This window comes from Equus caballus, chromosome 10 (genome assembly GCF_041296265.1).
Source record: "Equus caballus isolate H_3958 breed thoroughbred chromosome 10, TB-T2T, whole genome shotgun sequence".
NCBI lineage: Eukaryota > Metazoa > Chordata > Mammalia > Perissodactyla > Equidae > Equus > Equus caballus.
Genome location: NC_091693.1, coordinates 57953524 through 57980243, shown reverse-complemented (window position 1 = coordinate 57980243; position 26720 = coordinate 57953524). Strand labels below are relative to the sequence as shown.

General features: G+C 37.5%; 1 protein-coding gene and 1 long non-coding RNA gene across 9 annotated transcripts; one reads left to right on the top strand and one right to left on the bottom strand.

Moving 5' to 3' along the window:
• Positions 1-86: 86 nt before the first annotated feature.
• Positions 87-4885, bottom strand: LOC106782243 (uncharacterized). The gene is made up of 2 exons (XR_002810895.2): positions 2108-4885; positions 87-229 (listed from the first exon to the last, which is right to left on the bottom strand). It is a non-coding gene; the product is annotated as an uncharacterized lncRNA (long non-coding RNA).
• On the top strand, positions 4849-25755 carry PNISR (PNN interacting serine and arginine rich protein). Of its 8 annotated transcripts, none has more exons than XM_023650845.2 (13): positions 4849-5710; positions 10412-10491; positions 11780-11894; positions 13341-13529; positions 14906-15129; positions 16661-16832; positions 17505-17695; positions 19610-19747; positions 20924-21023; positions 21755-21808; positions 22881-23051; positions 24090-25176; positions 25419-25755. In XM_023650845.2, exons 3-13 carry the CDS (start codon positions 11807-11809, stop codon positions 25447-25449), a joined length of 2445 nt encoding a protein of 814 aa, XP_023506613.1. In that variant the 5' UTR covers positions 4849-5710; positions 10412-10491; positions 11780-11806; the 3' UTR covers positions 25450-25755. The 8 variants fall into 8 exon arrangements, 6 of the variants coding, with proteins under 6 accessions (XP_023506613.1, XP_023506612.1, XP_023506615.1 ...); XM_023650844.2 differs by having other exon boundaries at positions 24066-25176; XM_070223592.1 differs by having other exon boundaries at positions 4925-5710; positions 11775-11894.
• Positions 25756-26720: the final 965 nt, after the last annotated feature.

Below are 26720 nucleotides of genomic sequence, written 5' to 3'. Positions count from 1 at the left end.
AAGCAGAAATATCCAAAATGTGTGTATTCCCATATGTATTAGAATAGGCTGGGTCTTTCTGCAGTAACAAATAACTCCACATCCCAATGACTTAACAGTTTATTTCTTGCTCACCCAGAGTCCACTGTGAGTCCGGGTAGTCTGCAGAGGCAACTGTTTTCCAACTGGTGACTTTGTAATCCAGGCTGATTGTCTTGTGGCTCTATCATTTCAACACCAGGCCTCCTCACTGTGGCAGAGGAAGAGAGCAATAAAAGGTCTGCACCAACAATTAAATTCTTCATCTTGGATGTGTCACCCATGACCCATTGGCCAAAAGTAGTCATCTGGCCCTGCCTACTTGCAGTGAGGGATGGGTAGGATGGATAGGAAAGAGTAAGTGTCCCATGGGCTCAGAAGAAAAAAGAGAATGAGATATGTGAGTGCACTAGAAATTTCTCACAATCTACCCTCGGGTCAGCAAATACTCGGCTCTCTCTCTCTTCTACACATGGAACATAGTGACTCCCTTTTCAAGGGATTCGGCTCCAAAGTCCCATCCAGGCAAAGTTTTATTCTTTAAGACCAGGCTCTTTGGAAGTGCTATGTCAGGTCTGGATATTGCTCCCAGGAACCAAAAGGATGTGTTCTGTTTTCCACACACTTAACATACCATGGTGGAACCATAACCATGATAAACATTGTCCTCCAGAAAGAGGGAGAAAAATGGAGATATTGTCAGGGTCTCTTACCCTGGGCATGGGGAATGTGCCTAGTTTGACCTTTTTTCTCTTCTGTAAGAATTCCCTTCTCCACTGTTCTCTGTGACCCAGACTCCACCCTCTGGAAAGATCTTTTTTTTATTATTATTATCTTCCTTGTCTACATCTGAGTGGCTGTTGAGAAATATGCTATCCTTGGGAGTTGCACAGCTTCCCCCCCCACACCCCATCCCCCGAGAAAGATTAGCTCTGAGCTAACATCTGCCACCAATCCTCCGCCTCTTGCTGAGGAAGATTGGCCCTGAGTGAACATCCGTGCCCATCTTCCTCTGTTTTACACGTGGGAGGCCTGCCACAGAATGGCCTGATAAGCAATGCATAGGTCTGCGCCTGGGATCCGAACGGCGAACCCCAGGCAGCTGAAGCGAGTGCGCAAACTTAACTGCTACACCACTAGGTGGGCCCTGCACAGCTTTTTTTTCCAGTCTGTTTCCTAGATAATTAGGCACTGAAGTTGATTCTTTTTAAAGTATGGAATAATTACAAGTTCCTTTAGGCAAGATTTATGGTTTCTTTTTCAGTACAACTCTTAAAAACTTAGTAGGCTTCTTATCTGTTTCAAGTCAAATTTACATGCTAGTAACCATACCACTTTTTTGAGATAGGTAGTTCTTGGGTTCGCTATATTTCTTTGATTTCCTACTTTCACACCTCTCTCCTGACTTTATGGCAGGTACTTTCTGTCTATAAGCTTTGATGATAGAGCAATCTTCTTAACCACATTTTTATTCTCAGGCATTTTTTTCCCAAGCGAGGAAATTAAAGGTTCCACATCCTTAATTTATCTATTGAAAAGTTTTCCAAAGTAAGTATGAAGTCTACTCCCTTAGTTATGATCTTTGCTGCAAGTCTGAGTTTTAATGATTCTTTGTCACTTAAAGGCTTTCTCAAGTTTATCTCCTATTGCTTGGATTTGAAAAACAGAACTATGTGAGTCTCAGACTTTCTGGTCACCTCTGTTCCCTCATTTCAGCTTTTACAAATCAACCGTTCCTTTCTGAGCTCCATTCTTTCTTGTAATATCTTGCCAAATGCATCCATTAGGCACACAACACGCAGTGTCTTATTTTTCAACCTCTTCCCCTAGTTCGAAATTCAAGGTACATTTTCTGCCTCCAGGTTTTCGTGGGTGATACATCAAATGTTTTGCCACTGCATAATGTGAAGTGCCATGTTTCTAGCCTCCAGTGTTAGTTTTCCATGTGTGTGAACCAACCTCTAAGCTAATACCACACATTTTAGGTTCTTTGAGCAGCACCCAAATCCCATTACCACTATCTGTATTTGTCAGGATAGGTTAGGCTTATGCTGTATTAACAAATGACTCTTGAATCTCAGCAGCTTACCTTGTGATCATTGCAATGTCTTTTGCTGATTTGGGGCTCTTTCTGGCCACTCTTTCCCATGAAACAACTCAGTGATCCAGGCTGACAGAGAATTTACCAGTCTGTAGCTGCATTATTGAAACATATGGCCTTCTTGGTCGATGGGACAGTGCATCAGGTCTTGTAAGTTTAGGTCCAGAAATGACAGTCATCACTTAACCCACAGCCCATTGGCTAGAACTAATTCACAAAGTCTTCCCTAACTTTAAGGGGGCTTACAAATACCATCTTCTGTGTGCTCTAAGTTGGTAGAGAATCAGATATTGGTGAACAGGAATCATGTCTGCTACATCACACACATGAATTAAGTACAGAAACAGTAGTTTGAATCATGAAAGACTTTAGGTAAGAATATGCTGGTAGTGAACACACTAGGTTTACCTTACTTTCTCCAGTCTGGCCTAAATGGCCATTACCTGCATAGACTAGTTTGGTCCACTGTTCAATAACTGAAGTAATTGTTATTTTATATCCTTCTTATACTTCATTATATACTCTTGCTACCCGCTAGGAGATGCTTAAGTAACAATATTACTTAAGAATTAAAAGAGTTGTAATTTATAATAACTTGTAGCATATTAGCTTTAAATAATTTTTTAGCCTCCATTGTATTTTGACTGTGGTAAAATATATAACATAAAATTTACCATTATAATCATTTTTAGGTGTACAAATTCCGTGGCATTAAGTACATTCACAATGTTGTACAAAGATCACCATTCATTTCTAGAACTCTTTCCTCATCCCAAACAGAAACTCTGTACCCATTAAATATTTCCCCATCCCCCTTTTTCCTCCAACCCCCAGCAACTGCATTCTATTTTCTGTCTTTATAAATTTGCCTATCCTAGGTACCTCATATCAGTGAAATTATACAGTATCGGTCCTTTTGTGTCTGTCTTTTTTTACTTAGCATAATCTTCTCAAGGTTCATGTTGTAGCATGTATCGGAATTTCATTTTTAAGGCTGAGTAATATTCTACTGTATGTATATACCACAGTTTTAAATAATTTTTATTCTTAAATTTTAAGGCGATATGATATGGAACTTAATAACACTGTAAAGTTTCACATCTTGAGAAGCATACTTCCTAATTCAGTATCTTTTCCACATTTCATTTAACTTTTTTCCATTTTACCTTGAGGATAATGTTTCCATAATAATACAAAGTACTAACTTGAACAGATCCTCTCCATGAATTTTCTGCTTCAAACACTCTGCAAACAGGGGAATTTAATAAAAAATTTAACTTACAGAGTCCCCTGATTGTTAGTTATAAGCAGCAGACTGCCAAGACTGGCAAGATGCTGGCTGCTACAGCACTTTCGGATCAAGGAGCAGGATGACCAGACTGTAGCAGATCATGTGCAGGACAGCTGCTCAAAAAGACACTCAGCCACAATGACACGTTCTATGAAAGTTTGTTGTTGAAATAGTATACATGCCTGTTGTCTCCTTCATGTCATAATGTTCAGGGAAATCCTAGACGACAGTGGTGATGGAAAGGGAAATGGGACTGTATAACTCGTTTCCTGGCCTGGCAAACAGTGATTGCTGAGATTGTCTCGTTAAACTGGCACAAGGAACAAAACGTGAGGCATTTAATAATTCTCTCCATTTGGCAACAGGGTTCCAAAATGACTGGCCTCTACTGGGGTCATTATTGTTCAAAATATTAACTCAATTGTTTGATGAACGCAAAAATTTCTGTGTGCTACGCAGTTTGCTGGCCAGTCGGAGAGCAGAGACCAGGAAAAAAAACCCTACCAAAAAATTGCTTCAACTTTATGGGGGGGAAAAAAGCAAACGATTACAAGATGATTATAGGAAGTAGGAACGTATGCAAGTTTCACTGAGGTAATCAGGTTTAACAGAGAAAACAGAATGTTTCTCTGATCAGACTGTTGTTCAGAGAAATAAACTTGAAAATCAGGCCCTATGCAAAAAACTTGGAAAACGAAGAAAATCACGAAGCAAAATCCGAGATAACCACTGATAACATGTGGTATATATGTCCTTCTAATTTTTGTTCCATAAAGTGATCTAAAAAATCATATTACACTGTTGTGCAGTCTTTTTTGGTGCTGAATAGAAATGAGGGAAAGGGTCAAAGGAACGGAACTTTCCTCTGCCTCCAGTAGGTGCTTCATGCAATCACGTCATGGTGTTGCCGGGTGCAGTTGGTGAACATTTCTCCCAAGAGGAAGTTTTATTTCGAGGGCCACTTGGATTTGACGCCCCGCCGAACTTCAGCTATTGAGGACTTTCCTCTAATGCTGATGCAGAAGTATGTGTTTTAAGTGTTTTTTCAAGGAAGATTTAATTTCATGCAAACGGCATCTATCTTCTCACATCTATTTGTATTTATCTTCTTTATCCATCTAGCTATACTCTTACTGTTGTATTTCTACTATAACTTGCTACTTGCTTTGCACAATCCCCAAGTAAACAATTTAGATACTTGGTGTATTCTTTCTTCAGTCACGCAAAAGTTTCATGTTACTCTCTAGAAGGGCACTTTCCAAGATTTAGTTGAGAAATAAATACTGTATCTTTGGAGCATTGTTGTTTTCCTTGTAACTTGTAGCTCTTAGCCTGGAAATCGATACTTTTAATACTTGAACCCGGTTCATATTAAAACACCGTGGAATCCAAGTATTCTACTCGAAGAATTGCATTGCCTAGATCCTTTCGGGAGGCCATCTTGTAGTTGAGAAAAGGAGCAGCCGGACGGGAACTGAACTTACCCGCCACTTTTCCCTAAAGGTCACGGGAAAGAACGAAATACCGGGACTGGCGGGGTGAGGTACAGCTGAGCAAGTGTTCCCTGAAGGGGGCGCGATGCTTTGAGGTTAACAAAGAGCGACAGCTGCCGGGTCAGCTAAGGTCTCCGCTATCACTGCCATCTAGACTTGCCGCCTGCCTGACGTCCGGTCTCCCGAAGCGGAGCCCAGCGCGGCGCTCAGGGAGACGCAGCCTGCAACCTTCCAGACCTTCCCACCAGAGACTCTGGTTTGCCTGAACTGCCGCTGCGGGCGCACCGAGCGCCCGCCAGAGTTGGTTCCGTTTGACCCATGGGCCCCTCCATAGTCTGAAAGTAGCGCCGCGAACTCAGCCCGCTTTTTCCGAAAGCATTCTTAGGGAAGAACATACCTCCCCTTGCAGGAGGATCACGCCTGGAGGGCGCTGGGTACAGAACACTTAAGCTCTTGGCTTTCTGCCCGCTGTAAAGATGAAACTGGGTCGGGCATAGCGCTGGCAGCAGCAAGACATAAAGTACAGGAATGTTCAGACACTCGCTTGGTGGTCATTACAAAGTGGAGGTGGGTTTGCCCATAACAAACATGGCGTGGAAAGACGTTAACCGGGTACAGTCACGTGCTCGAACACCAGGATGGGGGACAGTATGGCTTCAGATGACAAGCGGATGTTATTATTATTCACTTCCGGGTGAGACCACTCAGGCGCCATCTTGTCTCGTTCGTGAAGAAGTGGAAGCATCGGAAGGGTTGGAGAGGTATTACAGGAACGGTGGCGACAACGGTGTTCCGGAACCAGAGTGGGTAAGTGGTAGAGAACAATTACGCGCGGGGACTTGCCGGGCCACTACAGCCTTCTTGGTTTCCGTTTCGAAGGTAACATAACTGAAACACGTAGGCTGCGTACGCCGCTTGGCGCGACTGCTGAAACCTCGTTTCCTTAAAGCGGCGGCGTCCGCCGGACTTGGTGAATCTGAGCGGTGCTCTCGGTGAAAAGAAAATGTTCTTATTAAAGAGAGTGCTCGTGACCCCTTGCTCCAACTATGAGAGTTTCCTCTCGAATGAGAAGGGACTAATTGTTGGGCTCCTGACCGGCCGTTAAGCACTGCGCGTGCGCAGTGGGAACCCCCGTATGGGGTGGGGGTGCAGGGGGCCCGAGGAGGTGGGGGCCGGGACCTGGGCCTTATGCGCCGTACGCCTCCTACTACGCAGGCGCAGCTAAGGGCCAATGCATCCTGTTAACCACAGTTAGGTTCCTAGTTTGTATTTTTGTTGTGTTTTTATTCAGTGATGAACATTATGTGTTAAGTTTCACGAAGGAACGAGGTAGCATCCAGTATTTAGGTTGTATTATCCTGTGGTGGATATTGTCATGTGAATATTTTGGGCGCTTGACAAATTTTGATTCTCGGTGGTTAATTCAGGGAAGAGTAAAATAAACTTGGAGTTTCTGATTGGAGTGCAGCAAGGCAAAAGCAACGAAAACAAACCAGGACACTAAAGACTCACCTGTGGGACTGCTCTGTAAGGTGTCGTGGTGCTATAGGGAAAGTAACAGTAAGTCAGTTTCCTTAAGATGTTCTTGAGACTGTATTTAAAAACTTTTTATTAATAGACTATTTTTTTAGAAGAGTTTGATTTACAGCAAAATTGAGCAGATAGTACAGAGTTGTCGGATAAACCTCACACACACACCTTACACACACGCAGTTTCTCCTGTTATTAACATAAAGTTAGTATGGTATATTTGTTACAATTTATGGACCAATATTGACATATTATTATTAAATAAAGTCCATAGTTTACTCACATTTCCTAAGTTTTAACCTAATGTCCTTTTCCCCTTCCAGGATCCCATTTAGGGTACCATATGACATTTAGTTGTCATGTGTCCTTAGTCTTCTCGTAGTTGGTGACAAATTCTCAGGCTTTCCTTGATTTTGATGACTGTGACAGGCTGAATTATGTCCCTCCAAAATTCCCATGTTGAAGCCCTAACTTCAGTACTTCAGAATGTGACTGTATTTGGACATTGGGTCGTTAGGGTAGGTCCTAATCCATTATGACTGGTGTCTTTATACGAGGAGAAATCAGGACACAGAGGGGACACCATGGAAAGGCAAGGAGGAGACAGCTGTCTACAAGCCAGGGAGAGAGGCCTCAGAATGAAACCAACGCTCCTGACATTTTGATCTTGGATTTCTAGCCTTTAGAACTATGAGGAAATAAATTTCTGTTGTTTAAGCTACCCAGTCTGTGGGACTTTGTCGTGGCAGCCCTAGCAAACTGCTACAGTGACCTTGATAGTTCTGAGCACTGGTCAGGTATATTGTAGGGTGTCCTGCTATTGGAAGTTCTCTACTATTTTTCTCATTATAAAACTGGTATTAAGGGTTTTAGGGAGGAAGATCACAGAGGTAAAGTGCCTTTTTCATCACATCCTATCAGGGGTACATGCTGTGAACGTGACTTATCACGTTGATACTGACGTCGATCACCTGCTTGAGCTATTTTCAGGTTTCTCTACTGTAAAGTTACTCTGCCCTACCCACCCCCTCCTTTCCATACTGCGCTCATTGGAAGGAAGTCCCTTTGCACAGTCCACACTTCAGGAGTGGAGAGTTCTGCTCTCCCTCCTTTAGGGTGGAGTATCTGCATAATTTATTTGGAAGTCTTCTGCATGGGAGATTTGTCTCTTCCCTCCCTTTTATTTAATCATTTATATTAGTATGAACTCATAGATGTTTATGGCATAATTTATGTGATAATCCAATATAGTCATCCCTTGGTATCCGAGGGGGATTGGTTCCAGGACCCCCACAGATAATATAATCTGCAGATGCTCAAGTCCATTAGTCCAACCGTCCATATCTCCCAGATTTATCCAACAGCAGATGGTAAATATTAGTATGTCCGTGATCCGCAGTTGCTTCAGTTTGCAGATGTGGAACCCGAGGGGAGGGAGGGCTGGCTGTACTACTTTGTTTTGTTGCTCAAGTTGTTCCAGCTTTGGATGTTAGGACCCCTTTCCAGTTGTCTGCTGTGCCCCTTTGACTTGCCCCCATCCTTTTTTGAGCACTTTTTTACTTCCTGGTACTGCAAGATGCTCCAGGCTCATATTGTATATTTCTTACCTCAGTTCTAAGAATCAGCTATTTCTCTAAAGATTCCTTTTTTGGGTGAATGGTGTTAGAACCAAAGTATGTGTGCTTGGGGTGTCATTTCCTTTAGACTCTCTCTCTACATTTATTTTTCAGTTATCACCTTTTTTTGATGTCTATAACCAACGTATCCAATTCTCCAGTATTTTTTTAATACCTAGCTTGAGCTACAAGCTGCAGAGTATTTCATTATACACTAAAATGCATGTCACATCAAGTAGTAAAGTTTTTTACCATATTTCAAATGAGTATAAGACTCACTTTTACTAGTGCCATTTAGGTGCCATTTCCACCTAACCTGAAGTGAGCAAATGAATTGTTTTTGACGTTGAAGTCAGTCCCCTGGTGTATGGGACTGAAATGGCAGGGGAGAAGAGGATTATTGCATTTTGTGGTTTCTAAACTGTTTGATGTGAGAAACATTTCACTACGTGCATCAAAGAATGGGTGTATTTCTTTCTCTTTGATTTTGCAATTGATCCTTCAGGACTTTAAAACAAACACTGCATTCTCATCCTCATTCATCTCTTTGCCACACAGTCTATGAGATGACTTTTACAAATGTTAATGATTGTCATTTAAGCAAGTAATTTTAAGACCCTCAAAGCAAGGAATGTTCTAATATAGAGTTGTCTAAGAAATGGATAAGATAAACGATGGTCTATGGTCATTACTGGTTGTGTTAGTTTCTTAGGGATACTGTAACAAATTACCACAGAGTGGCCTAAAACAACAGAAATTTATTCTTTCACAGTTCTCCAGGCTAGAAGTCTGAAATAAAGTTTTCAGCAGGGCCATGCTCTGCTGCGCTCCCGCTCTCGGGTTCTCTCTCTCTGCTCCAGGGGAGGAGGCTTCCTTGCTGTTTCCCAGCTCCTGGTGGTTCCCAGCAATCTTTGGCTTTCCTTGGCTGTAGACACATCACTCCAGTTTCTGCTTCTGTGGTCACGTGGCCTTGTCTCTGTGTGTGTGTGTGTGTGTGTGTGTGTCTTCTTATAAGGACACCAGTTGTATTGGATTAGGACCCACCATAATCGAGTATGACCACAGTTTAACTTGAATACATGTTTAACTTGAGTACATCTGCAGAGATCGTATTTCCAAAGCCTTGGTGGTGATATTGACCACTATTTATTGAAGCTTCCTGTGCTGAGTTTTCATATGTTTCTCATTTAATTTTCACAATAACTCTATGACGTAGACACTTATTATATCCTCCATTTTACAGATGAGAAAACAAAGGATTAGAAAATAGTTATTTTGCCCACATTGACACAGCTAGTGAGTGGTATAGGTAGGCATCATGAACCAAAGCTTGTGCTCTGAAGTCTAGGTGACAAGTGAGGGTCAGAAAACTTAAAAGGAGAACTGAAAAAGTTGTCCTTGACAGCCAGTAAATGTGAGTAAGTAAAAGAAACTTTGTTTAGAGTTATTTCTAGAAAAGGAAGTCCATGTATTGGAAATGATGGTAGGGAGTCAGTACACATGATTTTGATCATTAAAGTGGTTTTACTAAGTGCACATCTACTTGCAGCTCCAGTAGGCACTGCATAGAGCTAATTATAATGCCTACATTGTATCAGTTTACAACCTACAACAGAAAAATCTATACATTGTACTCTGATATGCCATTAGAGCTTTAGAAAGCAGCAAGCTGTGCTTATGCCAGCTTTTTGGTTCTCATAAATATAGGTCAACAGCTTCCTTATCATTAACCTTTAAAAGTAAACAGAAAGAAGGAGCTACAGACCATTCATTTATTCATTTGGTGTTTAGTGAGTGCTGTGTGCAAGAAGCTGTCCTGTACTTTGTGCAAGGTAGAAAGACAAACATATTCATGTTTTTATCAACAGCTCTTGATCTAATAGGAAGAAAATGAAACGTTTGAGGGGCAAACTGTTCTCACCTTGCTCATGTTAATTTTTAAACTTAGAATTCCGTAGAAAAATCTGAATTAATGCATTTTATTACTTTATTTGTACCGTTTAAGTTAATACCAGGTGGATGAGATCTTCTTTTCAAATGTTTGTTGTTCCTTTTTTTCTCAGCATATATGACAATCCCTAAATTGTTTGACATTGTTTTGTATTAATGAACTGTTCAAGTAAATAAAAAAGATATTTTGAAAGAAAAAAATGTTGAAAAGCTTTGCTTTCTCATTTCCGTTGTACCTGTTTCCCTTAACTTTATAATGGTAAATACTTTCTCATTTTAAAGTTAGTGGAAGAAAAAGTTCCAGATTAATTTTGAGATGACCACACTTTCATGTTGCATCTCTAGAATTTATTTTTAGTATTTCTAATAACTTCATAAACTAAGAGCAAACACATACTCTTTTTTTTTTCAGGGCGTAAGTAATCTTGCTGCTATGCTTCCGAGCTGCAGTCTGAGTCAACCGAAATTTTAAACAGAAGGTGAACCTCTGAGGTCAGTCAAAATGCAGTTAGTGTTTCTTCTTTATTTATTTATCTTTTAATTAAAGTTGTAAGTGAAGTTACTTTTCAAGGGCTCTAAATAGTCATTTAGCTTTTAAAGGGCTTTAAAGGTATAGTTGGAAAAGAGAGAAAAAGGGGGAGGAGAAAGTAAGTCTGGAAAAAGTACAAAGGTATTAGACTTATCGGAATTTTTTTTTTTTTAAGTTTTTTTTTTCCTTTTTCTCCCCAAAGCCCCCCGGTACATAGTTGTATTTTCTCCGTTGTGGATCCTTCTAGTTGTGGCATGTGGGACGCTGCCTCAGCGTGGTTTGATGAGCAGTGCCATGTCCGCGCCCAGGATTCGAACCAACGAAACACTGGGCCGCCTGCAGCGGAGCGCGCGAACTTAACCACTCGGCCACGGGGCCAGCCCCACTTGTAGGAATTTTTAACTTTTTATTGTGAAAGTTTTCACACTAGTTTACAGGAAGGTAAACTAGTGTGGTGAACCCCCCATACCCATCACCTGGGTTTAATAGTTATTAACAAATGTTCTATCCCTTCTGCTTTTCTATACTGTTTACATGTTAAGAAACCTGGTCTTGTAGACCATCTCACCTTTTGGATTTGTCTGATTGTTTCTTTTGATACTGTGTACCTCGTTCCTTTGTCCCCTGTAATACCTTTGCACTGGAAATGAGATCCAAAAGCTCAGTTGGATTCTAAACATTTTTGGTGAAAATCTTCATGGTGATTCTGGGAACATAATATTGTCTATCTTGAGAAGACACCTAATAATCTGTAGACGTAATATTTGAGCAATCTTTGAATTTGTGATTTCCCACCAATTTTTCTTCTGAGATTGCCTGAATAAATTGTTTTCTTAGGTTTGGCAATGTGGCAGCTTTCTAAATCTGTTCGACCATATGCATTCATTAACTAATTATTTGTAAGGAAGAGTTTTTCATCATGAGCTAGAGCTATTTGGTTACCCTCTTCTTTGGTTCGGGGAGATTAAGTCACTTTTTTTCTTATGGTCTTTAAAATAATTACATTTCTAGAGATTTATATTTGGAAAAATTAGATTTCCCCCCCATTTCTGAGCTAAATTGATTAGAGTATGGTTGCCACCACACTCTGACACCAGCGTTGTCCACTTGCCTCTGGCAACCTATTGACCAGAATTTTAGAGCTCTGGTTGCATAAGTGTATCATCATATAACAATTTCTGATGTGTGAGCCTTTAGAATTAAAAAACACTCATTCTTATTTTTAAACTATGTTTGTTTTGTTGAGGATAGAAAATTAAATATATTTTTAAAGTCAAGATGTGGGATCAAGGAGGACAGCCTTGGCAGCAGTGGCCCCTGAACCAGCAACAGTGGATGCAGTCATTCCAGCATCAGCAGGATCCAAGTAAGGAGACAGATTGAACTGGGAGGTGGGGGAGGGGAGATGTAGAGAGATGAATGGGAGATAGGTGATGGGATTAGGGAGATGGAATTTATTGGATCATTTTTATGGTCAGAATTTAGTCTTTTCTCCTAAATAGTCTTGCCATAGCACACATGTTAGGGAATGAATTTCCCTTTGGTAGACTTCCTCACAGAGTAGAAAGCTTTATGAAGATTTTACATATTTAAAACTGATTTAGTTCTTGTTTTTCTAAAGAAAGAGGAAAGTCTTTCTTAAATGTGTTGCTTAAATAAAACGTACTTCTATTGTTAATTTTGAATCTTACAGTTCTCTGTAGATCATAGTCAACTGATAATATGCTATATCATTTAAAAATTTCTCTTTATTATGGAATATTTCAAGCATATACAGAGGAAAAAAAGAGTTTAGGGAGCTCCCATTTATTACTTAGCTTTAATAGTTACTGACCCATGGCCAGTTTGGTATTTCATTGATATGACCCCTTCCATTGCCCTGCCGTTATTGGGTTAATCTGATCTTATTTCCTTTTTTAATAGCTACATAGTATTCTGTTATATCACTGTACTGTAATTTAATCCACCTTTGGATGACTGTTTATAGCTTTTTACTTTTTGAAATATAATTTTGTATACATATCATTATTCACTTGTCCAGTTATTTTCATAGGAAAAAATCTGAGAACTAGGTTTGTTAGATGACAGTTGCACGTTTGAAAAGTTTTAGATACACATTGCCAAGTTTAACTTTGTGTGGGTTATGCCAATTTATCTTTCTACAAAAATGTGTGAGAATACCTATTTAATCTTTACTAAACTGAGATGTGAAAAACTGTACCTTATTCTACTTTGTTTCCTTTATTAATAATATTAGATCTTCAAAATGTTAACTGCAGATATTTAAGGAGGATCTTTAAGATAGCGGAGACAATGAATTTTGAGTAAAGAATGGCTAAGAAGGTGTTGAGGAGATATATTTTGACAAGAGAAAGGAGGCTTAGCTCAGGAAGAGTGACTGTGAAGAGGAACAGGGATAGCTAGCTATATTCGTGCAGTCTGCTAGCCTGCGTAGGACCTGTTTGAGGAAGAAATGAGTGATTTTGATCATTTGTTGTTATGGTGGTTAAAAAAAGACGAATAAGACTTTGAAAACTCAGTTAACTAACCTGCAGGGGGTAAATTTCCTTTGAGCTTAATAGAAATTAGTGAAGAGTGTTTTTGTGGAGTCTTTCTGAAAGTCTTAAGTAGTTCATATTATTTTGTAGCCTGAAAATGGGTTATTTTCTAAGCGTCTTTTCAGCCACAACATTCTCTGTAATATTTAAAGTCTCTAGTGAGGAATAACTGAGATGCTTCTTTTACATAGAAGCACTATTCTTTTAGCTCCTGTGTTCTGAATGCTAAATTCTGCTATGTTAAATTATTTTAGGTCAGATTGACTGGGCTGCATTGGCTCAAGCTTGGATTGCCCAAAGAGAAGCTTCAGGACAGCAAAGCATGGTGGAACAACCACCAGGAATGATGCCAAATGGACAAGATATGTCTACAATGGAATCTGGTCCAAACAATCATGGGAATTTTCAAGGAGATTCAAACTTTAACAGAATGTGGCAACCAGGTTTGTTGTTTATATTTTTTAAATTTTAGGGCTGCTTTTAAAATAAAATGAGGATTAAAATTAAATTATTTAATTTGCTTATTAGTTTTATGACTTCTTGAAATTAATGCTCCTTAAAGAATAGGCGGTTTCAATTAGATTTGACCTTGAAATTTTGTGGTTAAAATTATTCTGTACTCAGTCTGCTAGCATTGTGGCACTCAGTTTGATTTTTTTCTTGGTTCTTCATTCCTAGGCTGACAGGGGCTGGGAACACTGGAAACTTCACTTGGCATCTAGGGAGGAGAGCATTCTATGTCTCTCTGTTGCAACCTCTGGCCTTTTCAGAAGCAGCACTGGCAGAGCAAAACATGTCTAGTCTCTAATTAAAGAAAAATTGTGTCACTATGTGACAAATTAGTCTGTCAAATATACTCTGCCCCTACCATCCGCCCATCTTTTTCTCCCCTCTTTCTTCACATAGTGAAGATCTTCCATCAGTTTTTCTGTTTTATTTTTTGTTTGTTTGCTTTTTTACTTCACAGTATAATTTAGATTCCTTGATGCTAGTTCAGTTTTCTATGACTTGTGTTATTATTTTTAATAGTCATTTCAAATTATTTATAGAGGAATCTTACATTTGAGTATGCTGATGGTGAAGTCATATCTCCCTTTCCCTTTTAATACTTACTATTGTTTCTCAATGTAAGAATGGAAAACTCAGGAAATAATCCTCTAACATCGCTTTTAAAAGAATAACAAACATTCTAATCTTTGATACTGTGAGGTAGTTCATTTCTAGTTTTCTTGAAGCTACGCCAAATTTCCCCAAGTTTGAAAATGTTTTGGTTCCCAAGTTCAAGTTATACATGACTCACGTTGGCATCCCCACTCCCCCAACTTTATTCTACTGGCTTTCTTTGTGACCCTGGCAAGTGACTTAACCTCTGTGTCAATTTCCTCTCCTGAAATTGGCAAAAATAATACCTGATTTCTCCCTACCTCACAGGGATGTTGTGAGGATAAATGTGTTCATGGAAGCAAGAAATTATATAAAATGGTCAAGGTATTATTTTTATGGTGTTGTTACTGAACAGAAATAGAAAATTCAACAAAAAATTGCTCTGGATTTTGTTACATTCATTAAAAATAATTTTGGGCATTTGGTTTCCATTTCTTTAGCATATGAATTAGACTGGACTTAGCTCATTTGAATTATTTATTGGATTAATTCTTTACTTATTTTTAAGATATAGAAAAGGAATTTGACCAAGAAGTCATAAATTTTTAAATCTATTTCTTTACTGAAGAATCTAGCTTTCTTGAGATCTGAAAAAATTTGTGTTGATTTTGTTATAACGCCCTGTTGAATGTTTTTATGCCTAAATCCTAAATAGAATGGGGAATGCATCAGCAACCCCCACACCCCCCTCCAGATCAGCCATGGATGCCACCAACACCAGGCCCAATGGACATTGTTCCTCCTTCCGAAGACAGCAACAGTCAGGACAGTGGGGAATTTGCCCCTGACAACAGGCATATATTTAACCAGAACAATCACAACTTTGGTGGACCACCCGATAATTTTGCAGTGGGGCCAGTGAACCAGTTTGACTATCAGGTGAAAGATATTTTGTTGCTTTAATATTGTAGATGTGCACGTAATCCATTCTTTGGAAGTGTCTCATCAAGAGTACCTAAGATATGTGTTTCACTTTTCAGTCTTGTACAGATAAGCGCATATTATGTCTCAGAAAAGTTATCAATTTTTGAGTATTAAGATTAGTAGATTTTTATTTTCTGGTTTTTGATTTGTTTAGGAAAATGGTATAAAGGATTGTTAGGGAAAACTTTGGATAAAATGAAAAATGTGTAAATGCAATAGCTATATGATGTTTTGTTTTCTAATTTCAAAATGGCACATTTAAATATTAAATAAAGTTTAGAAAATGCACAGTAGTTGAATACATTATTTATCAATAGTAGATTATGGTTAAGACAAGAATAAAATACATGAAGATCAATGCACGGTAGTTGAATACCTTATTTATCAATAGTAGATGATGGTTAAGACAAGAATAAAATACATGAAGATCATAGATCATCTTCCTAAATGCAATTCCTTCTGCTGTGTAGAGTTAGGACTCTGTCTAGTGTTGTCATTTTTTTCCCATTCTGATGTGACATGTTAATGGACTTGTACATATTTCCTTTGTAGCATCTAATTCATTCCTAGGGACATAGAACTCTATGGGGAATAATGTCATCATGTGGGGCTTTATTTTCTCTGAGCACTCTGGTAGGGTCTACCGTTAAATTATAGTGCTAGGAGTCATTTTGAAATAACTGATTGCAGTTGTTGCCTTATAAACTGAGCTATCACAATTTAAAATTTTGAAAAAACCCATACATTTCACTGGTTATATGGATAATGGACATAAATGTAAATAATATTTACCCTGAGACAGTGATCCTCTTCTTCATACATATTCAGATACTTGTATCCTCATACTTGGTATACAGATATGACAGTTTTTGTTTGGTTTTGAACAAATGTGGTGTCAGGGAGCCTCTCTTTATACCACGTTGGCATAGATCCCCATGCTAACAAGACCAAGAGCTCTGTTGGCAACTGGCTTGGAAAAGCCTCTGAAAATGGCAAAGTTGCAAAAAATATTTAAAATGATTTGGTAACTTTTATCTTTGCTTAAAATAGATATTTTTTGCAAGATTAGAGAAAACTTAAGTTCACTAGAATTAGGAAGTTGGAGTTGATAAAAATTTTTCCTGTTTTTTCTAGTTACAGAAAAATTGGCATTTATTTGATTTCTTGGTAGCGGAAGGATTAGTTTTTAAAGAGATTCAGAATGAAAAAGTTCATATATATATCCTTTTCTATACTTCTTGAAAATATTGTATCAGCTGGGTTTTAGATGGCTCTTTGCATTTGTGTAGGCAGAAAATCTTTATCTTTCTTAAGAAAAGTAAGCCTAGGTGCTTGGGGCTACAGAAATATCAGTGGATATTAGAACCATGGAATTCTTGGATTTGCTGCACACATGGATTTCTACTGTCCCAGTTCATAACACACGTGTGTCCCAGAGAGTTTATTGTATTAACGTGAAGAAAAATAAACTGCCATACTCTTTCAGCATGGGGCTGCTTTTGGTCCACCGCAAGGTGGATTTCATCCTCCTTATTGGCAACCAGGACCTCCAGGACCTCCGGCACCTCCCCAGAATCGAAGAGAAAGGCCATCATCATTCAGGGATCGGCAGCGTTCACCTATTGCACTTCCTGTGAAGCAGGAGCCTCCACAAATTGGTAGCTATTTAAGTTTAGTAAACTTACATAATTATGCTACTTTATATCTGGAAATCCAAATCCAGCACTTAATGGACCAGAGTCTTTCCTTTTTACCACAAAGTAGACATCTTAGGAAGATTCTTTTAACTTACGGAATAATACTTGTTTAAATGAATTCTCAGTGTGAAAATGGACTGTGCTTTGGTTTGACTTTGTTGTGTTTTCCTATTTTAGGAAGCAGCATAGTGTAAGAGTTTGCCTCCGAGTTAGTCCACATCACTGCTTAGTGGCTTTATAACGTTGAGCACATCACTTCGTCTCTTTGAGTCTGTTTCCTCACTTGTAAAAGAGATTGAGTAACAGTAGTGATCCTTTAGGGCTTCTTTAGGATTCAGTGAGATAATGGTTTAACATACTTTCATAGTGTGCTGGCACGCTGGAAGCATTAAGACAGCCTTCACTGTTGCTGTTAAAAGTGATGATTTTAAAGAAAAGCCTGTGTTTAACAGGTTCTTTTTATTACCACTGCCTTGCTGGAGAAAGAAAATATTTGCTAGAAGCTCTCACATGGCACCAGAGTTCTTTTTTTTAATTCACTCACAAAGTTTATAGAAATTCAACAGTAAGGAACTCATGCATTTATGATTTTTACTTAACTGACTGGTAAATATTTTTTCCCATGTGAAACAGATGCAGTAAAACGCAGAACTCTTCCAGCTTGGATCCGAGAAGGTCTTGAAAAAATGGAACGTGAAAAGCAGAAGAAGTTGGAGAAAGAAAGAATGGAACAACAACGTTCACAATTGTCCAAAAAAGAAAAGAAGGCCACAGAAGATGCTGAAGGAGGAGATGGCCCTCGTTTACCTCAGAGAAGTAAATTTGTAAGTAGAATCCCATGACATAAAACTCCGTGTGATATCTATATGGAAAGTTTATTGAAATAAATAGGTATTTTAGCCTGTAGAAAAATATTAATGTTCCTGAGATTACTTTCACTGAATATATTATGGATTATGTTTTTACATATGTGTTACTGAGGGTAGAGTAAGGAGAAAGGGGGCAGCAAGTTCATAAAACATTTCATTCCAGAGAGAAATTATTCAGTGGGATGGTGGATAGGTATTACCATGACTAACAAATGTGTGTTCTTTTGCTGTGGTCCAGCTAACTCTCTAGAGTGGATTATAAAACAAAACTAAGTTAAAATGGCAGTAGAGAAACACATCTGCCCTTTTTGAACATTGAAATATATACTTATAACAGAGGATGTAATAACTTTCCTAATTTTTGACAGCACTGAAAGTACATAGTTTTAAATATATAAATCTTCATCACTTGGATGGCATGAGTGGCTTACTAGTTTTTTAATTTAGCCACAATGTGCTCCTGGCTGGTATGACAGCCACAGCATGGGCCAGTGTGTGACTCAGGAAATGGATCTTGCTCTCAAGGCCATTTTCTGCTTCAGAAATAAGTCTCAACAACAGCAAGGTAGTAGATTTAAGCAGACATTGGTTTTATTTAAATTCCGTAAATTAATTTTTAACAAAAGAACCATGTCAAAGAGTATTTTTGTTCTGAGTGTTAGGAACATAAGAAAAAACAGACTACCACTGTTAAAATTGACCTTTTTCCCCCCAATTTTTAAGTTATTATGTGAAATATTGAATTTCCAGATTTGATATTTTTGAGTGTCAGAAAAATTGTTTGGAGATTATCCTCCATTTCCTCCCATATGCGTTTGTGTTACGTGTGTTCTTCCCCTGGTTCAAATAGCCTTTCTAGGGGCTGGCCCAGTGGCGCAGCAGTTAAGTTTGCACGTTCTGCATTGGTGGCCCAGAGTTTGCTGGTTCGAATCCCACGTGCTGACCTACGTACAGCTTGTCAAGCTGTCCTGTGGCAGGTGTCCCACATAAAATAGAAGAAGATGGGCATGGATGTTAGCCCAGGGCCAGGGTTCCTCAGCAAAAAGAGTATGATTGGCAACAGATGTTAGCTCAGGGCCATTCTTCCTCACCAGAAAAAAACAAAAAAAAGCAAATTTCAGTAACTTTCAGGGCCAGCTGAGATTTAGAAACTGACTGTAGATTTTTGATGTTATGTCACAAGATTTTAGGTAACTAGCTTAAATTTATAGCTGTAAAAGTTAGACTTAATAATATGACTGTGGTCCATTTATCCAAAGTTCTACAAGCCACTCATTTCAGGACCATCATATAAATAATAGGTAGTGATTAAATCAGTCTCTGGGTGTGATGTGTTTCTGGTTATTTATAAAATAAGGTCATAATTGACTAAGAAGACAAGAAAATTGAAGAATAATGAAAACAGTTGATTCTCATATGCTATTTTGTAGTCATACATTTCCTCTCAGGTAGCACTTTAAATTACCAAATAAGATTTAGAGAGAAATTCCATCTTTATATATCAGTTTCATAGATTTTTTAATTTGAGATTTTAAAGTAGAATATGTAAGGAGCCAGCCCCATGGCCTAGTGGTTTTCAGCATGTTCTGCTTTGGCGGCCCAGGTTAGTGAGTTTGAATCCCGGGTGTGGACCTACACCACTCCTCAGCCATGCTGTGGTAGTGACCCATGTACAAAATAGAGGAAGATCGGCACAGGTGTTAGCTCAGGGCTAATCTTCCTCAAGCAAAAGAAGAGGAAGATTAGCAGCAGATGTTAGCTCAGAGCGAGTCTTCCTCAGCAAAAAAAAAAAAAAGAAAGAATATTTAAGATAATGATTTTACATTATAAGCATGAATTTGGACTACCTGTACTGTTAACTTTTTTTAGGATAGTGATGAGGAAGATGAAGACACTGAAAATGTTGAGGCTGCAAGCAGTGGAAAAGTCACCAGAAGTCCATCTCCAGTTCCTCAAGAAGAGCAGAGTGAACCTGAGATGACTGAAGAAGAGAAAGAGTACCAAATGGTAGAATATTCAATTTCTTAACATGTACAGGATTTTTAAAAAAATTTTTGTTGAGGTGTAATTGACATGCAACATTTTATTATAGGATTTATTTTGTTTATATATTTTTTAAACTATTGGTTGGCTGTCTTAACACATTTAAACTGAGAACTCATGAAATAATTATAAAATGGATGTTAATATGTAGGTTTGCTGGGCAACAATGTCTGCAAAATCCAGGTAACTCTTATAATACAAAATCACAGCTTATAAAAGTTAGAAAGCACATTTCCTAATACCATGGTTGTAATTAAACAATGTTTTACTATATGAGACCCAAGGGAACATTTGTTGATCTGTTATTTTCCAAAGTGTTTTCTCAATACTGAGAAAGATTAAAAGATGTCATAGAAAAATAAGTCTAGGAAGCACTGAGTTAAGCACAAATAGAATTCTTTACTGCAAGACCTCTTAAAGCCTTTCATTTCTGTAATGTTTATTGTCATTTTCTAAGATTGGGAATGTAATATGCTGCGTTTCTCATATTGAAAGACTAATGATCTTTGGAATGTATTTGGAAGGGCTGATTCATTGTAATAGATGAGGAATCTGGAGTCCACAGAGGCTAAGGGACTAGTAGTCCACATTTGAAACAGCTCTGGGTAGCCAAACCAGTGCTGGAATCCAGCTCTTACTTCAGGTCTATTGTACTCTGTATTACACTAGTCAAGAAAAAGAGGACTTCATCTCACAGAATGGAATAACTGCTTTTTCCTTGTTGTTTTCCCCCTCAACTTTTACCTTCAGCTGAGGGTTAATGTAAGTTCCTAAGTGACTTAGGAAACTGCTGTTGTGCTGCTTAATAATATTATTAAATGAAGGGATACTCCTTTGAACTGGAAACATCTGTGGGAATTTTTCTTAGGGACTTTTTAAAAATGTTTGTCTCTAGAAGTAGAATTCACTGTCTCTACAGATAAATTCATATTTTTTCTTTAATCTATATGATTTTGAAATTTGTTAAAGTTTTGATACTTTAGAATAATTTCAAGATATTTTATGCCTTAGAATGGTTGATCTGATCTCTAAAAATGTTTTATAAAATGGGCTTGCCTTTTAATTTTTTTGAAAATGTCAAACTATATTAGTAACTATTATAATTAAATTAGAAACACCATATAAAATATCCTTCTATAGATGTTGCTGACAAAAATGCTTCTGACTGAAATTCTACTGGATGTCACAGATGAAGAAATTTATTACGTAGCCAAAGATGCACATCGGAAAGCAACAAAAGGTATATATTGTGGGTGTTCTTGGTTTTGTTTTTCTGGGGGTGTTTTGGTTTTGGTGGCTATTCTGGACTTTTTATTGTCCTTGTTGAATTACTAGCAGATATTTGAATATTCTCTTCTTGCATGTTTTAACTCTTTGGGAAAAGTTAGGTTTGTAGACACCATATTAAAACTATAAAAATATTTTTGTTTTATCCAACATACCTGAGTACAAATGAGCAGTTATTGCTGTTGTTCTATAAACTGTATGATGGAAACTTCTTGATGTTCAATTTATTTCACCTGATTTTTTTTTTATAGATACCACGGTATTGGTGTATGACTTCTAATACAATTTAGTTTGACTAATGAATTATAAGCCTTCAGTTTTCACACTTTATCACTTATAATTCTTACAGAAGCAAGTGATTCTTCCCCACACCCTCCCTATTTTTAGTACCTCTTAAATTTATTGAAAGCAAAATTTAAGTTATGGGCCATACTTCAAAAATTAAAATGCTGATGTACTGGTTGACAGTTTTCCTCATTATAAACCAATTTCAGCTCACATCAGAATTAGAATTTCAAGGCCAGACATGCTACTGGTTTAAAGTGAATGTTGTGTTTTTAATGTTTCTTCTCTCCCCAAAAAGCAGCAATAGTAGTAGATTTAACAATACCATAGACTCTCATGACTATGAAATCGTGGCTATTTGTGTTAACATGTTGTTCCTGTTGTTGATGTGATACAAAGCTCCTGCAAAACAGCTGGCACAGTCCAGTGCACTGGCTTCCCTCACTGGACTCGGTAAGTGTTCTCCTTATTTGTGAGAGGGCCTTAAAGGGAAACTCACACTTACCTTGTCTCTCTACATGTTCTGTTTTGAAACTGTACTATTCCTACTCAGTTTATAAAACCTAGGTCTTAGGGTTATATCAGTCTCTGGTAGGTTTGCCTATTTTTTTGACTAAAGCATTCACAGTGGAATTATAATAAATATGGTGACTAATTCATAGTTTATTGGAGCAAGTTGTAATAATTTGTAACTTAGCCACGATAGTATTTAAGCTGGCTTTCAAAATTATTGCATACACGCCTTCGGGAAGAACTATCCACTGATGCTTTTAAGGATCTTTATTTAGATTGTATTGCAGCAAATCAAGTTTTAACATAGAGGAAAGGGTTTATCTTACCATACTATAATAGTAGTGATGTGTTCCTAATTTGCTATTTGCATGATATATTATCAAATATATGAAAGCTTGAATTTGTCTTTTTCACATCTTCATTTCCAATTAATCTTTGTGAGGATCAACAGAAATGGGTATAACCAAATGCCCATGTGATTTTGTTATGACTACTATTTAGATCACTTCAGGGTGGGGAGTAGTTTTAGCGCCATACTGTTTCTGTACCAGAGAGAATTACAGTATTCTGATTTTTTTTAGGGAAAAAATACTTAGCATACTAACTGGGATTTCTAAGCTTTGGGCAATGAAAGAGTTAATTCTAGAAATATTTTCAGGATCAGCATAAATGTTTTAGAGGTAGTTGATGTGATTGTGCTTTAGTGAGGCTTTCCTGTCCTGTTAAAAGATTTGTTGGTTAGCATGGACAGGAAAGCAAAACCATTATCGTGATTCCTTTATGGTGGGAAATATGAAATAGTCCAGAAAGAGTAAGATACTAGGTATCAATTTTCATGAGGGTTCTATGAACTCAGTAAGTGTTGGAATTTATACTCCTCCCCACCCCGAATAAACATGTTCTTCCCAGAAAAGGCAGTGAAAAAAGAAATGAGCTTTCTTCTCGGACCTTAAAAAGTTTTTAGGGCATAGAATAATTTTTCCATATGATAGACTGGGCTTTATGCACACAGGTGGACTGGGTGGTTATGGATCAGGAGACAGTGAAGATGAGAGGAGTGACAGGGGCTCTGAGTCATCTGACACTGATGATGAGGAATTACGGCACCGAATCCGGCAAAAACAGGAAGCTTTTTGGAGAAAAGAAAAAGAACAGCAGCTGTTACATGATAAACAGATGGAAGGTATATCTTTTACTCACTTAATTTTTGTTCAGTTTCGTTTGTATTTCTTTTTCTATTTCAACCAACATAAAAATAGCAAAGGATAGAATTGAGGGTAGATTATAAATAATATGTGATATGACTGAAACTAAGGTTTTGGGCTCATTTGCAATTTTTATCAAACTTAAAATCAAAATTATTTGTAGTATTCAAGATATCTGGTTTATAAAAGGTAAACTGTGTTTTGTTTTCTTTGGGGAGACATTAATTTCAGTGGCTCTAAGCTGTTTAGTGTAGTTTTATTTCTTATTAAAGTTAAAATGAAAGACGACTTTTGAAATTGGGGAAGTAATTTGTAAAACTGTTGAAAAGTGATTTGCAGCTAGGATATTTAGTTTGGAGCTAGCGTATTTAATAGAAGGAGGACTTTTTTAGAAGTTTTTTATGTAAAATAGTGTACATGAGTACAGTTCTTAACAGTTTATTTACATAATGATACTGGAATAATGAAGGAGAATATTCAGTATTTCTTTCTTGAAAAAATCTTATTTGGAATATTTGAAAGGTAATTATGAAAAGTTAGCAGTTGAAAACTCCCTGTAAGTTCCTTATTTATCTTTAAGTTGCCTTATTGGCCAAAAGGGAAATCTTTCTTACTTGCTTCACATGTACCTCTATGATTTGATGCTCTATTGCTGTGCTGTCCAGGAGGGTAGCTAACTAGAGTAGCTATTGAGCACCTAAAGTGTAGCTAGCCCAAATTGAGATGTGCTGTAGGTGTAAAATACACACTATGTTTCAAAGACTTTACATGGGGGAAAAAAGCAGAATTTTTGATGTATTGGGTTAATAAAATATTAAAGTTAATTTCACCTGTTTCTTTTTACTTTTTTAAGGTAGCTACTAGAAAATTTTAAGTTGCTTATGTGGTTTGCATTCTATTTCTATTGAACAGTGCTGCTCTATTGTTACAGTCTGATAGCTTGAAATTTGGTAGGATGGGAATTTTTGCATCGTACATTTGACTCTTCTTAGTATTTTTGTCTTTTTCTGTTTCAGAAGAAAAGCAACAAACAGAAAGGGTTACAAAAGAGATGAATGAATTTATCCATAAAGAGCAAAATAGTTTATCACTACTAGAAGCAAGAGAAGCAGACGGTGATGTGGTTAATGAAAAGAAAAGAACTCCAAATGAAACTACATCAGTTTTAGAACCAAAAAAAGAGCATAAAGAAAAAGAGAAACAAGGAAGGAGTAGATCCGGAAGTTCTAGTAGTGGCAGTTCCAGTAGCAATAGCAGAACTAGTAGCACAAGTAGTACTGTCTCCAGCTCTTCATACAGCTCTAGCTCAGGGAGTAGTCGCACTTCTTCTCGATCTTCTTCTCCTAAAAGGAAAAAGAGGCATAGTAGGAGTAGATCTCCAACAATTAAAGCTAGACGTAGTAGGAGTAGAAGTTACTCTCGTAGAATTAAAATAGAGAGTAATAGGGCTAGAGTAAAGATTAGAGATAGGAGGAGATCTAATAGAAATAGCATTGAAAGAGAAAGACGAAGAAATCGGAGTCCTTCCCGAGAGAGACGTAGAAGTAGAAGTCGCTCAAGGGATAGGCGAACCAATCGGTCCAGTCGCAGTAGGAGTCGAGATAGGCGTAAAATTGATGATCAACGTGGAAATCTTAGTGGGAGCAGTCATAAGCACAAAGGTGAGGCTAAAGAACAAGAGAGGAAAAAGGAGAGGAGTCGAAGTATAGATAAAGATAGGAAAAAGAAAGACAAAGAAAGGGAGCGTGAACAGGATAAGAGAAAAGAGAAACAAAAAAGGGAAGAAAAAGATTTTAAGTTCAGTAGTCAGGATGATAGGTTAAAAAGGAAACGAGAAAGTGAAAGAACATTCTCTAGGAGTGGTTCTATATCTGTTAAAATCATCAGACATGATTCTAGACAAGATAGTAAGAAGAGTACTACCAAAGATAGTAAAAAACATTCAGGCTCTGATTCTAGTGGAAGGAGCAGTTCTGAATCTCCAGGAAGTAGCAAAGAAAAGAAGGCTAAGAAGCCTAAACATAGTCGATCGCGATCCATGGAGAAATCTCAAAGGTCTGGTAAGAAGGCAAGCCGCAAACACAAGTCTAAGTCCCGATCAAGGTAGTATACTTTTTAAAGTATTTTGTCTGATTTTTTAAAAAATTTGACTGAATTATTCAAAGTTGAAAGTGTCCTTTCTCTCTCTCTCTCTCTTTAATAAACTCAGTTTGGTACTTGATAAATGATCATAGTCTTAAGTAATTTTAGAAATCCTATATAATATTATTTATTTAAAAATTGCAGATTCTTGAGTTTAAAATACATTTTTATTTTTAAATTTTGTCTTTTCCCTTTTTTTTCAGATCAACAACCCCTCCCCGTCGTAAACGCTGAGGAATGATGTGGCAAGAATGCCATGATGTTAAAAAAATTCCATGAGTTTTAAGGGCTTGTCTCATTATAGAGGCACATTGTGGCTGTGTAGGTGAAACCAGAATCTTTTTTTTTTTAATCTGTAAATAGGTGTACTTTTTCCAAATGCTGCTCCAAGTTACTTAATAGGATTTCTTTGTATTACATTTTTTCAAAAAATAGTGCATAAGACTATAAACACGCCATTCTCTTTCAGCTGTAATGTTCTTAAAATTATTCTTGAATGTACTGTGATGTCAATAAAGCTCTTTAGTTCATTTTTGTTAACCTCTTGCACCTTAATTTTATGATTTTAATCTAAGGAACGTACTTTTATAAAAAGGCAGCTGGAGTTTTGTATTACAGGTTTTAAAGGTATTTCCTCTCATCTCCCCCAAAGAAAATAGTTTTAACTTCATAGTTTGTCAACGTTTGTAAATTGTACCCATGGATTTTTGTCAAATTCCAACTTTAAGGGTGTGGAAGAGGGCCAAGAAATTTAGAAGCATTTGACAGCTTTCTAAACATTTCTTCCTATTTCGGGGATTTTCAAGTAATCTATTCTCTGTGTGTATAAAGCATAGTTCACTCCTGTAAAATGAAATTGCTGGAATCAATCAAGCCAGTGCACCATTAGCTATTTATAAGGAACAATTGTGTTTGACACTAATAGTCAAGTCTGGAACTATATTCTGCAGTTACCCACTTCTGTTTTCGAAGCATATTTTAAACACTTTGAGGTTATAGAAGTAAGACTCACAATTCAATGTATTTATTTATATTTTTAAAGTATAATATGACCTCAGCTCAGTGGAGGAATGCTGTGTTATGCAGGTTTGTGTCAATTTCATAACATTAAAATGGTCTGGTTTCGTCACTTTCTTAAAATTATGATCAGTGAGTGGTCTAGCAATTTAAGGCAGTTATAATGAGTGAAATGAGGCTCTGCGGGCATTTTAATGCTCAACTGCTTTTGGGGTCCGCTTTTATATGATTATTCACTTATACTGCGATGGTCAGATAAATCTCTAAAATAAATGCTTTTAAATTTTCATTTAAAAGGAAAAGAGCAGGTGCAGGTCACAGAAAAGTTTTAAAGTATGCCTTCTTACCAGCAATAGTTCATTTTAAAATAAGCCAGATTTTTGCCAAGATCAGTGTTTCCTAAAAATGAAGGTAGAAATAGATTTGTATAGTGTACTCTCGTACCTCTACATGGGTTCTTAAATAATTTTGAGCAGTTATGCATTTAT

What these genes read in the sequence shown, in the direction of transcription:
- PNISR (XM_023650844.2), top strand. Translation starts at nt 11,807, where the DNA reads ATGTGGGATCAAGGAGGACAGCCTTGGCAGCAGTGGCCCCTGAACCAG. An exon ending in GCAGGAGCCTCCACAAATTG is followed by an intron (nt 16,833 to 17,504) that starts GTAGCTATTTAA and finishes CATGTGAAACAG; the next exon opens with ATGCAGTAAAACGCAGAACT. An exon ending in ACATGATAAACAGATGGAAG is followed by an intron (nt 23,052 to 24,065) that starts GTATATCTTTTA and finishes GACTCTTCTTAG; the next exon opens with TATTTTTGTCTTTTTCTGTT.